Source organism: Athene cunicularia (assembly GCF_003259725.1).
Source record: "Athene cunicularia isolate RWA chromosome 3 unlocalized genomic scaffold, athCun1 chr3_part1, whole genome shotgun sequence".
Lineage (NCBI taxonomy): Eukaryota > Metazoa > Chordata > Aves > Strigiformes > Strigidae > Athene > Athene cunicularia.
Genome location: NW_020799097.1, coordinates 78,048,664 through 78,061,450, shown reverse-complemented (window position 1 = coordinate 78,061,450; position 12,787 = coordinate 78,048,664). Strand labels below are relative to the sequence as shown.

General features: G+C 42.9%; 1 protein-coding gene across 1 annotated transcript; it reads left to right on the top strand.

Annotated features, from left to right (window-relative positions):
* Nucleotides 1-8,497, top strand: DACT2 (dishevelled binding antagonist of beta catenin 2). Its single transcript, XM_026844568.1, has 4 exons — nucleotides 1-54; nucleotides 845-977; nucleotides 2,411-2,698; nucleotides 5,868-8,497. The coding sequence occupies exons 1-4, from the start codon at nucleotides 1-3 to the stop codon at nucleotides 7,664-7,666; spliced, it is 2,274 nt and encodes a 757-aa protein (XP_026700369.1). The 3' UTR covers nucleotides 7,667-8,497.
* The last annotated feature ends 4,290 nt before the right edge of the window (nucleotides 8,498-12,787 follow it).

Sequence of the window (12,787 nt, the reverse complement as noted above, 5' to 3'; positions counted from 1 at the left end):
ATGCCTGGCCATCTGCCTCGCCAAGCTGACGGCATAAATACTGGGAGAGCAACTGTGAGAGCTGTTACCTCAGATCAGCCTGGTCAGTGATTGCAGCAGGCAAACGACCTTGTTGCTGGCTTCTGAAGGATTATTATTCACAAGCTTGAGACACCATTTATTTTAAATACAGTCATTTTCGCAGCAGTATTCAAATGCCGCCTTCTCCTTGCACAAAATGTGTGGAAATATCTTGCCACAAGACATTCAAGCAAAACTTTAAACAAAACAGATGTCACAATTTGTGCAGTGTACCCTTTCAACTATAAAGACATGTCATCAAAGCCAAAAGTTTTACAGAAAGGAGTGTGCTGCCTTTACTTTATGTGGCAACAAGATACCTTTACATACAGCAGTTTCCTTTCATCAGGCAGCTTCTTAGAGTTCGTGTAGGCAAATTGTAACGTTTATCTCATCTTCTGCTCAGAGGCAATGTATGGCAAAACACAGTGCATATATTAATATGTTAATTAGTTAAAAGATTGCAATCCTCTTTAGTGATATAGTTCCTGCCATAGGTATAACAAAAAACCCAAAGGTTAAAATAAGTATATTCAGTATGAAAGTTTTGAGAACATGTCCAGCTGGGCAGAAGACAATATATACTGAGAAACAGAATGTTTTGTACTTGTCCATTATGTCAGTCTCATTACAGAGAGCCAGTTGCAACAGTCCCTAGCTAAGCAAAACACTTCATGAGAGCAGAATCTGTCCGGCACCGATGGCCTGAATTCATGTGTTGCCGCTGAGATGCTAACTGTGATTATTCTCCATTTCCTCCTTCTTCCCTCCACTTGTGAATTAGTGTCGTTTGAGGAGACAGGATGTCGGCTTGAAAAGCCACCTGGATCAGCTAGACCAGCGAATAAGTGAGCTGAAATTGGACGTCAGTAAGACCTCCAGTGAATACTTGGATAGCGACAGCCGGCCCAGCTCAGGTAATGTGCACTTGGTCCTTTATTCGCAGGGGTGTTGTGCTAGGAGAACTGAAGGATGTCAACTGCTAAGCAAAACTCTCTGTATTGTTTGGTCAGAAACGGTGCCCTATGACTGAGGCAGAGAGTAGTCATCTGGCACAGAGCACACTCACAGAGCTGGTGGGAATTTTCTTGCAAAAATGATTTAGTTGGAAAATGTTTATTCACACAAACAGTATCTTTTCTGGATTTTTTTTTTTTACTTTTAAATTAATTGACATTTCAGCCACAACTGGAAGGAGGAGGAGGCAGGTTTATTAGTTAATTACCTTGTCCAGTGCAGAATGACCACTGGCAAAGTGGCTGAAGTCCTTACTAGAAGTGAAGGAGACCAACACCCACGTCGGTGTTCTGCTTCAGTCCAAGAAGGGTCCTGAGGCCTGAAGTTCTCTAAGGCGTTGAAGATTACTACCACTGCAGTGCTCTGGCCAAATGAATGTTTGATCATTTATATAAAAATGAAACAGCTCTATTAAAATACACTTGAGAAAAAACACTCCAAAGCTGTCATGGACAGAAGGAGATTGGGTTTCAGATTTCTGGTCTGATTCACAGAGCCCACTGTACTGCAGACTTTTATATAGTAGCTCGGATGTCTGTTAAAACCAGTTTCTGTTATCTAGTCTGGGACAGTGGGAATTCTTCTTTTTAAACTGAATTTTGAAAAGCCTTAAGTCTTCAGTGAGACAAGGAAAGAATTTTTTTATTTACAGCAGGCAGATTTGCAGCCTGCAAGTGGGTATAAAAAGTGCAAATTTCTGTTGAGCGTTAGGAGTTTTGCACTTAGGCATATACACAGCTCAAAAGGAAGCAGCTTCCTTTTCTGTTTGCTTTATATAGAGAGGAATAATAAAAATTCCTCTCTTGAATTTATACAGAGCCTTTTTAATACTTCCATAATTAATTGGCAATGATTGCAAGGCTTGGAGAGAGAAGATAGCCTCCGTTCTCTGCCCTTAGACATTCCAGCTGTCACACACTTGGCAGCTCTTATCACAGGCTAGTTTTACTCTACTTTCCCATCCAAGCTGTACTTGCATGCACCTAGCACAAGTTGCAGCTGTGTAAGATGGCCCTATTTTATACCAGTTGCATAATAGTCCCCAAAGACATTCTTCAGTGAAGAACTGGACATGATGGTGCTGCACTTCACCCCATCCCACCCTCAGAACTAAGCATGCATGTGTGTTGCAAGCTGGCTTAGGGCCTAAGTAAATATGCAGAACCCCAATAAAAGGTGTACCTCTGCTAAAGTTACCCAAGTAAATGATTGTAAATTTAGGACTGTGGCACATAACAAATGGAGGTTTATTTTATTCTCTGCATTTTTCTTTTACAGAGTATGTTTAGTTACTGTAATAAGAAATATCCTCCTATTTATTTTAACTCTGCAGGCTTCTATGACCTGAGCGATGGTGGTTCTTGCTCACTCTCCAATTCTTGTACCTCTGTGTACAGTGAGTCCATCTCCTCCTCCCACACCAATCTCTTGCCTGGCTCTCAACACCCTAAAGAAAGGCTCAGTGTGTTTGATTACAGACCCAAGTCTGCAGATGAAACTACTGTGCATACCACCAGCTTCCAACAGCAAGGAACCTATGTCAGCGATGGATGTCGGATTGTAGCTAGCACAGACATTTCTGGGACCCCTGCCAGGTCCCGACCGAGGCCAGTTTCCACAGGTAATCAACTGCAGAATTGTATACTCATTCAGGAGAAGGGCAGGATCCTGGTTATTATTTTTAGGACCCAATATACCGATGTGTAATCAATATATAGTACTCAGTTTCAATACACAAAGTGAGAATTAATCGAAATCAAAGAGCCAAACCGTTTACTATCAAACTTTCACTCATCTCCATACTCAGACACTTTTAACCAATAGCAAATATGAGGATGTATGCATTTAGAAATTGAAAGATATTTAAGTGGATGGGATAAAATTGTAATGAATGTTGAAATACTTTTTTTAATTTGCGTGTTTGTGAAATCAGGAGAACTGCATTATTTTAAATACCTTGTGTGAAGGTGCAGGGATATATGAAAAATACAAGGTGAATTCAAAATTAGAATGAGAAAGATTTTACAGAAATCTGAGGAGAATGCAACTCTTACAGACTTAGTGCCTGTTTTCTCAATCTATTGTAAAATGATGATGATAGTACTTCTATACACCTTGCCCAATTCATGTGGACTCAAACAGTACTCTTATTTATTATGTACAGTTAGGGATAACAGACACCAAAGGTTAATTGACTGTATAGGAACCAGTCATGAGCCTAATAGTGGATCAGCCATGAGTTTGCATCACACTTTTAGACAAAATGGACAAAGTTCCATTAATATTCCAAAGCTCTTGTTTACCCATCTGTGAAGTGACATCAGACTATTATTTTCGGTCCTTCCATGGCCTCAGAGCAACCTTGTGTTATTGCAGTTCATATGGGGACCCAGCCAGATGTGTGACAGTTCCATTATAGAAACAGGGAGACCACAGGGAACATCATTTCAAATACTGCGTCATTCTGGAGTCATTTCCACAGCTTCTTGACCTGAGCTAGCTCACCTCTGGCTAGCACAGAGCAGAAGCAAAGGCCATCTCTTCAGTACCTACCTGTGCAGACACACCTGAAGCGACGGTGGTAAATTACATCATAAAAGCAAAGTCTTCTCAAGGCTTCTCAGAGGCTGGGGATGGAGCTGAGCTTAATGGTCCATGGCTTCCATGTTCAGAATACAGACTTCTACCAGAACTTTTCTGCCTTGCAACATTTTGCTAAGACCCCAGGGTTTTTTTGGATATGGAGATAGACTCGCAGAAAAGGGGATAGCTGTTAAGTAGGGGTGCGGGAGTGAGGCTAGAGACCTCCTTCAGCCCTCCTTCCTTTTTCCACCACCACCTCCCTTCTTCCTGTCTAGAATCTCTTCCTTCAGTGTGAGAAAGATAAGTAGTGGGGTAGTAGTGGGTGTAGTCTTGAAGAAACAATTCTTTCAAAGTTGACCACATTGCAGGAAGTGAGGCAAGATCTTACTTCAGAACAGCATCTTTTGGAGAGGAGAAGACATTTCTCTTTTCCTCTCCTTAGCTTGTTCCCACAGGTAACTGCAGGTACAAACCGATTGCCTTTTCTTTCAGTGGCAAGCAGAAAGCTTGCTGAGATACCACAAGCACAGCATTCTTTCGACACCTTCCTGGTTTTCTTGCACAAGAGAGTACCACTACACACTGCCAACAATGTCCTAAAGAATTTTCATTATAGAAATATGTTTGAGAAATCATCATCCTAACCTTTCCTGTAGTAGGTCTATAAGTGCTTTAGGTAGGACACTGCAGAGCACACCAAATCCTGAGGTCTTTCAGAAGCTTCCTGTCACAGCACAGAAATAGGCACTGTAAGTGAAATATGTGGTTGGATTTGATGATTGTGTTTCCTGGTAGCATGAAGCAGCCTGGAAATCAGATAGCTGAGGATTTGTTGGCACTGGAGTCTGCACCGTTGTACAGAGGAATCCAAGCTAACTGCAGATGGTTCCTATACTCTTGATACCAGAGCTAACACAGCACCATAGTGCTCTATCGGATGCCTTGTCTGGATGGAACAGTCTTGCTTCATGCAAGAATACAGCCTGTCCTCGCAGCACACAGGAAGTGCTCCTAAGAGGAAGGGGCAGCAGTCAAGTGTAACTTACAGCAGCCTTGACAGTACTCCCAACATTTAAGAGATCTGAATTGGTGGCCATAAGTGCAGTCTTCAGGGACTGAGCCTCCCTAATCTACCTGAGTAGTTACCCTTAGATTTTTCAAAGTAAAGGTTCTTTAGTCTATTCCTCTTCATCCTTAAGGTTGACTTTTTGAAAACCCACATATAGAATTATGGCATTCCTGATTTTGTGCCTGTTAATAAAACCTCTGAATATTTCTTTCTGGAATTTCTGGAATCTCTTACAAGAAGTTACTTACCTGAGAAAGGCATGAGACTGGTAATGTTGCTATCAAATGAAATGAGAGATCCAGTTAGGAGGTTTCATTGGATTTGGGGTTAAGGAAAAGTAGAATCATGTCACTGTCTGGTCTCTGGGACCTGTGAGTCTCTCCCGTGTGCATTGAGTGCTTCTGTTCACTAATGCAAAAGGATAAACAAGCACAGCTTCCAATATTTAAGAGGTCAAGAAACACTATAACCTAGTGTCTGCTTAAGCCCTCTTAAAGCATCTGGTTGAGTACTATAGAGTTTTCCAAGACACAAAATATAAAAGGGTTGGAGGAAAAGCTGGAATTCCAATTTAACCATTTTTTTAAAAAAATGCTATTGACTCTGCGTGCTGGAAATTTCAGGAATTTGAGTTAACAGTCATATGTCCAGAGGAAATCTTTATCCTATCCTGAGGGCAAGGTGTTCAAAAACCGTTATCTGTTGTATTGGATAATTTTACATGACATTCAGCTTCAGGCTTTCTGGTTGTTGGATTCACTTTTTATCTCTGCTCAGAAATAAAAATAATCCCTTATTTTTGTTTAGTTTGCTGGCTTCCTGTTAGTCTGTGACATTCTAAAACATTTTAATATATGCATAGATTTACTTTCAACCAAGTAGCATGGTTTAAATTTCCTGCAAAGGCATGAGCTTTATTATTGGCCTTAAAAGGCATTCTAATCTCCTGTTATGCTCAGGTGAATAAAAACCTGGAAGTAATTAACTGATCTTGGAGGACTGAAATGGTTTTCTTCATTCATGTTACTGATTTTAGTGAAAGCTAGCACATCCCTTTTAAATACCAGTTTAGCATAAGCCATTTTGAATTTAATTGCCTGTGATTTAATTAGGTTATTTATTTTCATCCACTGTGTAGGTGACTTGGAAAGAGTCATTCCAGCAGACACTAGATTTCAGAAAGAGACAGATCCCAAATCCATGTTGCCTCTCTGCCATGCCGGAGACACACACTTGGTCAGCGTGGACCCCAAATTCCAGAACGACTTGGTCTCCAAGAATGGCATTGATGTGTATCCTTACCCAAGCCCCCTTCATGCGGTGGCTTTGCAAAGTCCCCTTTTCTCCCTGGTGGGGACATCCCCAGAAGCAGACCTCCAGGCTTCTCCCAGCAAACCCATGCCTAGTGTGACAGGTCCCAGCTTGATTAGGACTAGGCCAGCCACTGAGGCCAAGCCAGGGGGCTACATCAATAAATTACTGCAGCTGACCAGATGCAAAGGGAACAATCGGGCTGATGCCAGTGAGTGGGTTTCAACAAAGAGCCAGCCAGCCACAGCTCACCAGAGACTCATTATAACCCCCAGCACTGGTGGAGTGAAAATTAACAACAGCAGTAGCCAGCTGGAAAAACAACTAAGTTCTCTGGAAAGTAACAAAGCTGAAGGGAAGCTGCAGAGAGAGGTGCCAGAGGGAGAATGTGCCAAGCAGCAGGAGACCATGCATTGTATGAATGAAGAACAGCTATCCACTCAGCCTGACACAGAGCCATCAGCTGTGAACAGTTGTTATCCTGCCAAGTCAGCAGCAAGGGGCTCTCCTCTGGCAGAAGCAACAGAGAGCAGCGTGGAGCACAGTTCATCCTGCTCGCAGCTGTGCCAGGAGGACTCCAGCTCGGGCACCTGGAACTCTAAAGCCATCCCACCCAGAAAGCTACCTCTCAAAAGGTGTGGCAATGCCAAATCGGCTAATGCTGGGGGTCATGAGCGAGTGGCACGGAGTGAGTTCGTTCACGCTCAGTTCGTCCCTGCAGAATCCCACCAAGTCCGAGTCAAGTTTGCCAGCTCCAAAACAAAGGCAGTGAAGATAAAGAGGAGGAATAGTGAAAGGGTGCTACGGCCTGGGAAGCAAGCCTTTTGTATGGAGAAGGCAAGAGGGTCCCATGGGCCTGCCAGGCTGCCTGCTGAGTGGAATCAGCCCCAAAGACCACATGGAGCGAAGGGCCTCGTGCGGAGACCTTCGTATTCTGGTGACGTGACTGGCAGATCGTGCTCAGAATCTAGCCTGTTCCCTGTGCAGGTCCGGCTCCCCACTGTGCCATCCAGGCCAGAGCTCTACAAAGCCTCTGCCAATGCACTGTATTCCCTTGAAGCAGGTTGCGTAGACACAGCCAACAAGAAGAAGCAGCGCAAGTGGCAATCCACGGTGGAGATTTCTGCCAAGGCCCAGCTGGCCAACCTCTCTAGTAGCTTTGGCCTGGGAGCACCCAGGCAGCCAGCAAGGAGAGCTGGTGTCCTGCGCACTGTCAGCATGAGGGCTCGCTCCAAGAGTCAGCGCCATGGAGGTTATGCCAAAAGCGAGTCAGACCACTCCGAGTACTCTGCAGAGTGTGCTTCCCTCTTCCACTCCACCATTGCAGAGACCAGTGAAGGGGAGGTCAGTGATTTCACGACTAACCGTTTTGGGGACAGTGAGTCCAGTGAAAGTGATTCGGATGGCAGCAGTAACAGTAGCAGCCTTGCCCTTGACTATGATGAAGGGGATGAAAGTGAGCTCATTTGGCCTGAAAGTTCAGTCAGACAATCCGGGAATGTCAAGGCCTCTTCCAAGCCTCTTCCCCCAGTGCCCAAAATCTGTCGCATCAAAGCTTCAAAGGCGCTAAAGAAGAAGATTAGGAGATTCCAACCTGCTTCTCTGAAGGTCATGACCATGGTTTAAGGGAGAGCAAGTATCTGTTTCTTACAGTGAGGCGTCCTGCTGGCTCTCATTTGCAAAACAAGAATGCCCATGTGCAGAGAAAAGGACTTGATTAAACAAACTGTGAATAACCTCTGAATCAAGGGATCTTGTTTGTTAATGCCTGGACATAAATGTCACTGTATCTAATTTCATTTTTTGCCATTTATTCTGTAAATATGGATCTATGTATATTGTGTGATGCCTTTTTTTACTATGCAGAAGGGTCACCATGGTGAAAATGAGAACAACCTCTGCCATAAGATTTCACAGACAGGCTCTTGATGGTTTGTTGACAATATGCACCCACAGAATCAGTCCCAGACACAAAGGCTTCCCAAGAAGAGGGGTTCTTCTCAACGGGATATTTGGTAGAATCCCTCCCTCTTGTGAGAAATTCTTTGCAGTCTGAAGTCTGCATTAACCATCCAGCTGTCACTGTGCTTATATGAAAAGCTCTTGGTGCTGTCCATAGTTTTACTTTCTTTCAGATCAACCATCCCATACCTTCTCCCAAACATCAGGAGGATGTCTGTTCTTCTGTAAAATCAGTACTATGTTTAATCAAGAAGGGAAATGTATTTGTGAATGAGAACAAAGAACAACACTTCAGTTTGTTTCCTGTTTTCAGACTTGAGAGTACAGGGGGTTTTTTTCAAACCCTCTCTTTATGATGTTCCATGTTACTGTTCTGTTCATTTGTTGAATGGCTGAAAGAACATGATGGCTCAGTGCCACTATGTGTGAATAGCTGGGACTGAGATTATAGCTTTGCCCCTGAAATTGTAAACTCAATAAATACTATTTAATGTACTTCTGAAAATTGTGCTTGTCTGACTTTAAAGAAAATTATTCTGAACTCTAATGTCACATCAGTAATGTGGAGAAGCTTTCTTTGGTGAAGCAGACTTGTGATTTCATGATTGCTGTGCAGAGGTGTTCTTTTTTACTTTTCAGAGGGTTGCTATAGCTCATTCAGAACCAGGGTCCTTTCAGCCTCTGTCTCAGAAAACCTGCTTCAGCACCTGCTTCTAAATCAGTGAATTTAAAAACAGTATTTGTATTTAGGACAGGGTAGTGTTTCACTGTCTCAGATTGGTGCAATTTTTTCACAAGACAGTCTTATACGTTTCTGTATACATGTGTTTTGACTGCATTTGAGGGCACCTATGTGAAGCTTTGAATCAGTTGCTAAACTGATGAGGTGATTTTTCTGTGTTCAGACAAGCAGTCTTCATTCTTCCCTCTGAGCACAGCAATCTGGAAACTCAGCTGAAGTTCTCCCTGTGTTTACCAAAGAGCAGGTATTATCCTCCTACCCTGTTTCAGTGCCCAATCTGAATACATTCCTGGCCTGGGAGATGTAAGCATTACCTCATTCAGCCCAGCATACTGGGTCTGAAACAAAAGGCAAGCACTTTGCAGAAACTGTGGGTAAGAGTGCTTGTTTACTCCAAGCATTCATTATCAGAAGTATTGAAAGACTAAACTTTTAGTCAATGCCTTCTATTCTTCAGAAGCTGTTAAGTTTTTAAACCACTCTATTTTCAAATAGTTTTTGGAAAATAAGGTAGAGAAAAAAGTTATGTAAAGTCATCCAAGTATTTGAGCTAGTGCATAACGCCATCCTTACAGCAACTAGGAAAGTATTACATTTTAGCCATCTTTTTTCATGGTCCCAAGAGTATTAGTAGGTTTAATTTCACAGGTCTTGGTGGTGGTTTCTTGTTCAGCTTGTCTAGCAACAGAACAAACGAAATAACATGATTTATGCCTTGTTGACTTTATACACCACAAAAGGATTCTTTTTCCCTTTTACACAAAAGGTTTCGTTTGGGGGAGTGTGTCAGAAGTTACATATGAACCTTTAATCCATGGATTTTCTGTATTGGGGTGGGGTTTATTGGTTAGATAGGAATTTTGAGACTGTGTTTTTTGTGGGGGAGGAAATTGTTCCTAACTAGAAATCTGCTCTGAGTAGGAGTGTTCTGAAACCAAGTAAAAACCACCACCCAGTAGCTCCCTGCCTTTTTATCAGAGTAAGCTCAAACAATAAGTCTGTGGTCCCACAACTCAGTAAATCCCGCTTTAGGGCTGTTAATACTCTGTCAGAAATGCTGCCAGACACATGATGAAAGTGCTGATCCAGAATGAACTCATGCTGCCAACTCAAATAAAGAAAAATGATGACTTAATTTTGTACTGACAGGTTTTATGCCAGGTGAGGTATCGCTGCCTCTACAGCTCACACGTTGTGCCAGGTCAGATAATATCTCTCATCCCAGAGCCAGTGTAAAGCCAACATAAGCATAAAGCTGGCACAAATCATTCTGCTTGGATAATTTCACAGAAATATGATTATGTACCCACACCTGATCAAGGGGAAACCTCTGGTGCTGGACAACCCCAGCAATGCAGTTAAGTGTTGTGGTATCACCACATGCAGTGATACTTCTGAGCTGTGACTTTCTGGGGAGGTCAGAACAGGTGGTGCCACCCCTCCTTACTCCAGGACATTGGACCTTGTTCCTAGCACTGCCCTTTGGAAACACTGCTTTCCTCTGCTGGAGCAGAAACTTCACTGGGACCAGAGCTCTGGAGGGAAGAAGTAGGACAGTGCAAAGCAGAGCAGGACACTTGTATGGCTGACATACAAGTCCAGCTATACCAACACCAAAAATGTGATTGTAGTTCAGTGCACTGGTAAAAATTAGTATGTTTTGTTGGGATGTACACTGAGAACTTTGATAACAGCTGGGTAAGTGTGATGCCTGTCAGTGCTCAGTCCATTGGAGACTATGGGCTAGCTCTGCTGACAGCACCCAGGAGCACTTGCTTCCTAAGCAAACAGATCTGAAATATATTTAAAATCAACCAATATCAATAAATACTCTGATACAGTGTTCTTTTATGTGCATATACTAAACATCATAAAACCAGCTTTCAGCTCCATATGAAGCTTCATAGTGAGAATAAGAGATGCCCAATTTTCTCGTGGACATGGCAATACACGAAATAGAAATATTCACTGTTTTCCCTTCCAGAGGATCCACAAAATCGTTTTACCTTGCAGCGTCTTGTACTGTAAAGGCCTAAGAGAATGCAAAAAATGTCAGTAGGTGATTCAATTAGAAGTCTAGCACTGAACCTGATGGAGAAGTTTAGCACTTTCACTGTGTCTTGATTAGCAAGTGTACAGATCTGACAGCTGTTCAGAACAGCTTTATGCAGCGTCTCTGTTGCAGGAGCTAACATCTTGTCATCATCCCTCCAAGCTGTAGTGAATCAAAATCATCCACTGCTGAAATCTATGCACCAGATCATCAGTTTCCTTCTGTGAAAGGCAGTCATTTACACTTCGGTTTAGGAGCAATTTGCTCCTAAACCACAAAGGAAAGAGAAGAAAGGGAAAAAAAGAGAGAATAGAAATGGAATTAAGGAAGCTTTAAGAGCAATTTGTGGAATAGATCAGAATTACGATTTTTTAAAACTTCATTAATCCTTTTATTGCTCTAATAATTGTGGAACTGGATAATTATCATACTTCTTGGCCCAGAATCGAAGATTTTCAAATCCTCATCCAGTACTCAAACCATGGCTAGAGTCAGAGAACTGATGTTTTGCTGGAGACACCATTCTTCAGTCCAAACCTTTGTTTGAAGTGACTTCTGGTCAGGCAGGGTACTGATCAGAAGAAAGGCAGCTATCATGTGGTAAGTCTCAAAACCAGCTATGCATGATTCTCATGCTGGTGAACTTGAATCCAGTGGATATCGTGAGGCTGTGCTGAAGTCTGTTTTGTGTTTGCTTACCCATCCTGGTCTGAAGGTCTGAAGGGGTGAGAGCTGAAGGTGAGAAGTGCTCCAGGAGCAGTCAAAGGCAGGCTACAGCGATGGCTCTTTGGGAAGCAAGTCACTGCCCGCGGGACAAGGCAGGCTGAGCACACACTGGAGGGCTCTGGCAGTTTCAGCCCAGGCAGCCTTTGCTAGGTTCTTTACCACTGCTAGGACTCTCATCAGCCCCACTGCTGTTTACATGGCAGTGTTGGGATTTGGATGCTTCACTTGAAATAATCACAGGCTACCTGCGCGCAAAGCATCAGGCCGATCACTCCTGAGCTACAAGGTCAGGGAGTGCCCCAGCCCAGAGTCCTTCCAGACTACCAAGTGCAAAATCCCTCATTAGGCAAAGACTGCTCAAAGGAAGTGTGCAGAAAAACAAGGCATCTGTGACTGCTGTCTCTGAGAAGGAACAAGACAGCAACATGCCAGGGAAGGACTGCCTGATTGCTACTCAGAAGCAATAGTGGCAGCTTTCATTTGAGCCCCAGCTATGCTCAGTGGAAGAGAGTAGTTCGGTCTTTAACTACAGCAGCCCTGCCCTCCAAACTACAGCAAACCCTTTGGCTCCTGCAGAGAACTGTAGTACCTATTGCTCCCTAACCATGAACTCAGCCCTCCTCGCTGAACATGCTCTCCAGGAAGCTGCCCTGAGATGAGCAGCTTGAATGACCATGTAAAGGAAAGAACATACGTTAATCTGGAAAACAAGGGGTCCTATGTCTGAAACTTGCCTTTGAGAAATACAAACATAGAATGACACCAATACACCATTTAGGCAGTCTCCCATATCTTATATGGATGTAAAGGAGACCTGGGACTCCACCATTAGCTGCTAACTCTGCACAGATAGTTACTGTAATACTTCAGATACAAGTGAAGAGCAATCAACAGGAAAATGCTTAGCTAAGGGCCAGTTTTAATATTTGTACTTCTCAGGTTTAAAACCATCACAGTATGTCTAATTATACTGCAATGCACAACATCAGCAGAATAACAGCTGAAATTAGCAGAGGTCCAGCCACCATCAATTCTATTAATTCCATGTGTTATCATTATAATAAAGCCTGGGGACTGTCGTTAGACAATATTGATTTTTTTTTTCAACCATTCCAGTGTTTTTCCTTTCTTTTCTTGGCTCAGCATTTGTAACTGAGAATGCAGTGCATCAAATTCACCCACAACATTATTCCTGGGAAGTCACTGGATTCATTTATTCCCCTCATGTTATTCTCAAGGTGACATGGAAAATAAGGTAGATTTC

Coding starts and splice junctions, on each gene's coding strand:
- DACT2 (XM_026844568.1), top strand. CDS start 1: ATGCCTGGCCATCTGCCTCGCCAAGCTGACGGCATAAATACTGGGAGA. Junction 978..2,410: donor CGACAGCCGGCCCAGCTCAG/GTAATGTGCACT, acceptor TTAACTCTGCAG/GCTTCTATGACCTGAGCGAT. Junction 2,699..5,867: donor ACCGAGGCCAGTTTCCACAG/GTAATCAACTGC, acceptor TCCACTGTGTAG/GTGACTTGGAAAGAGTCATT.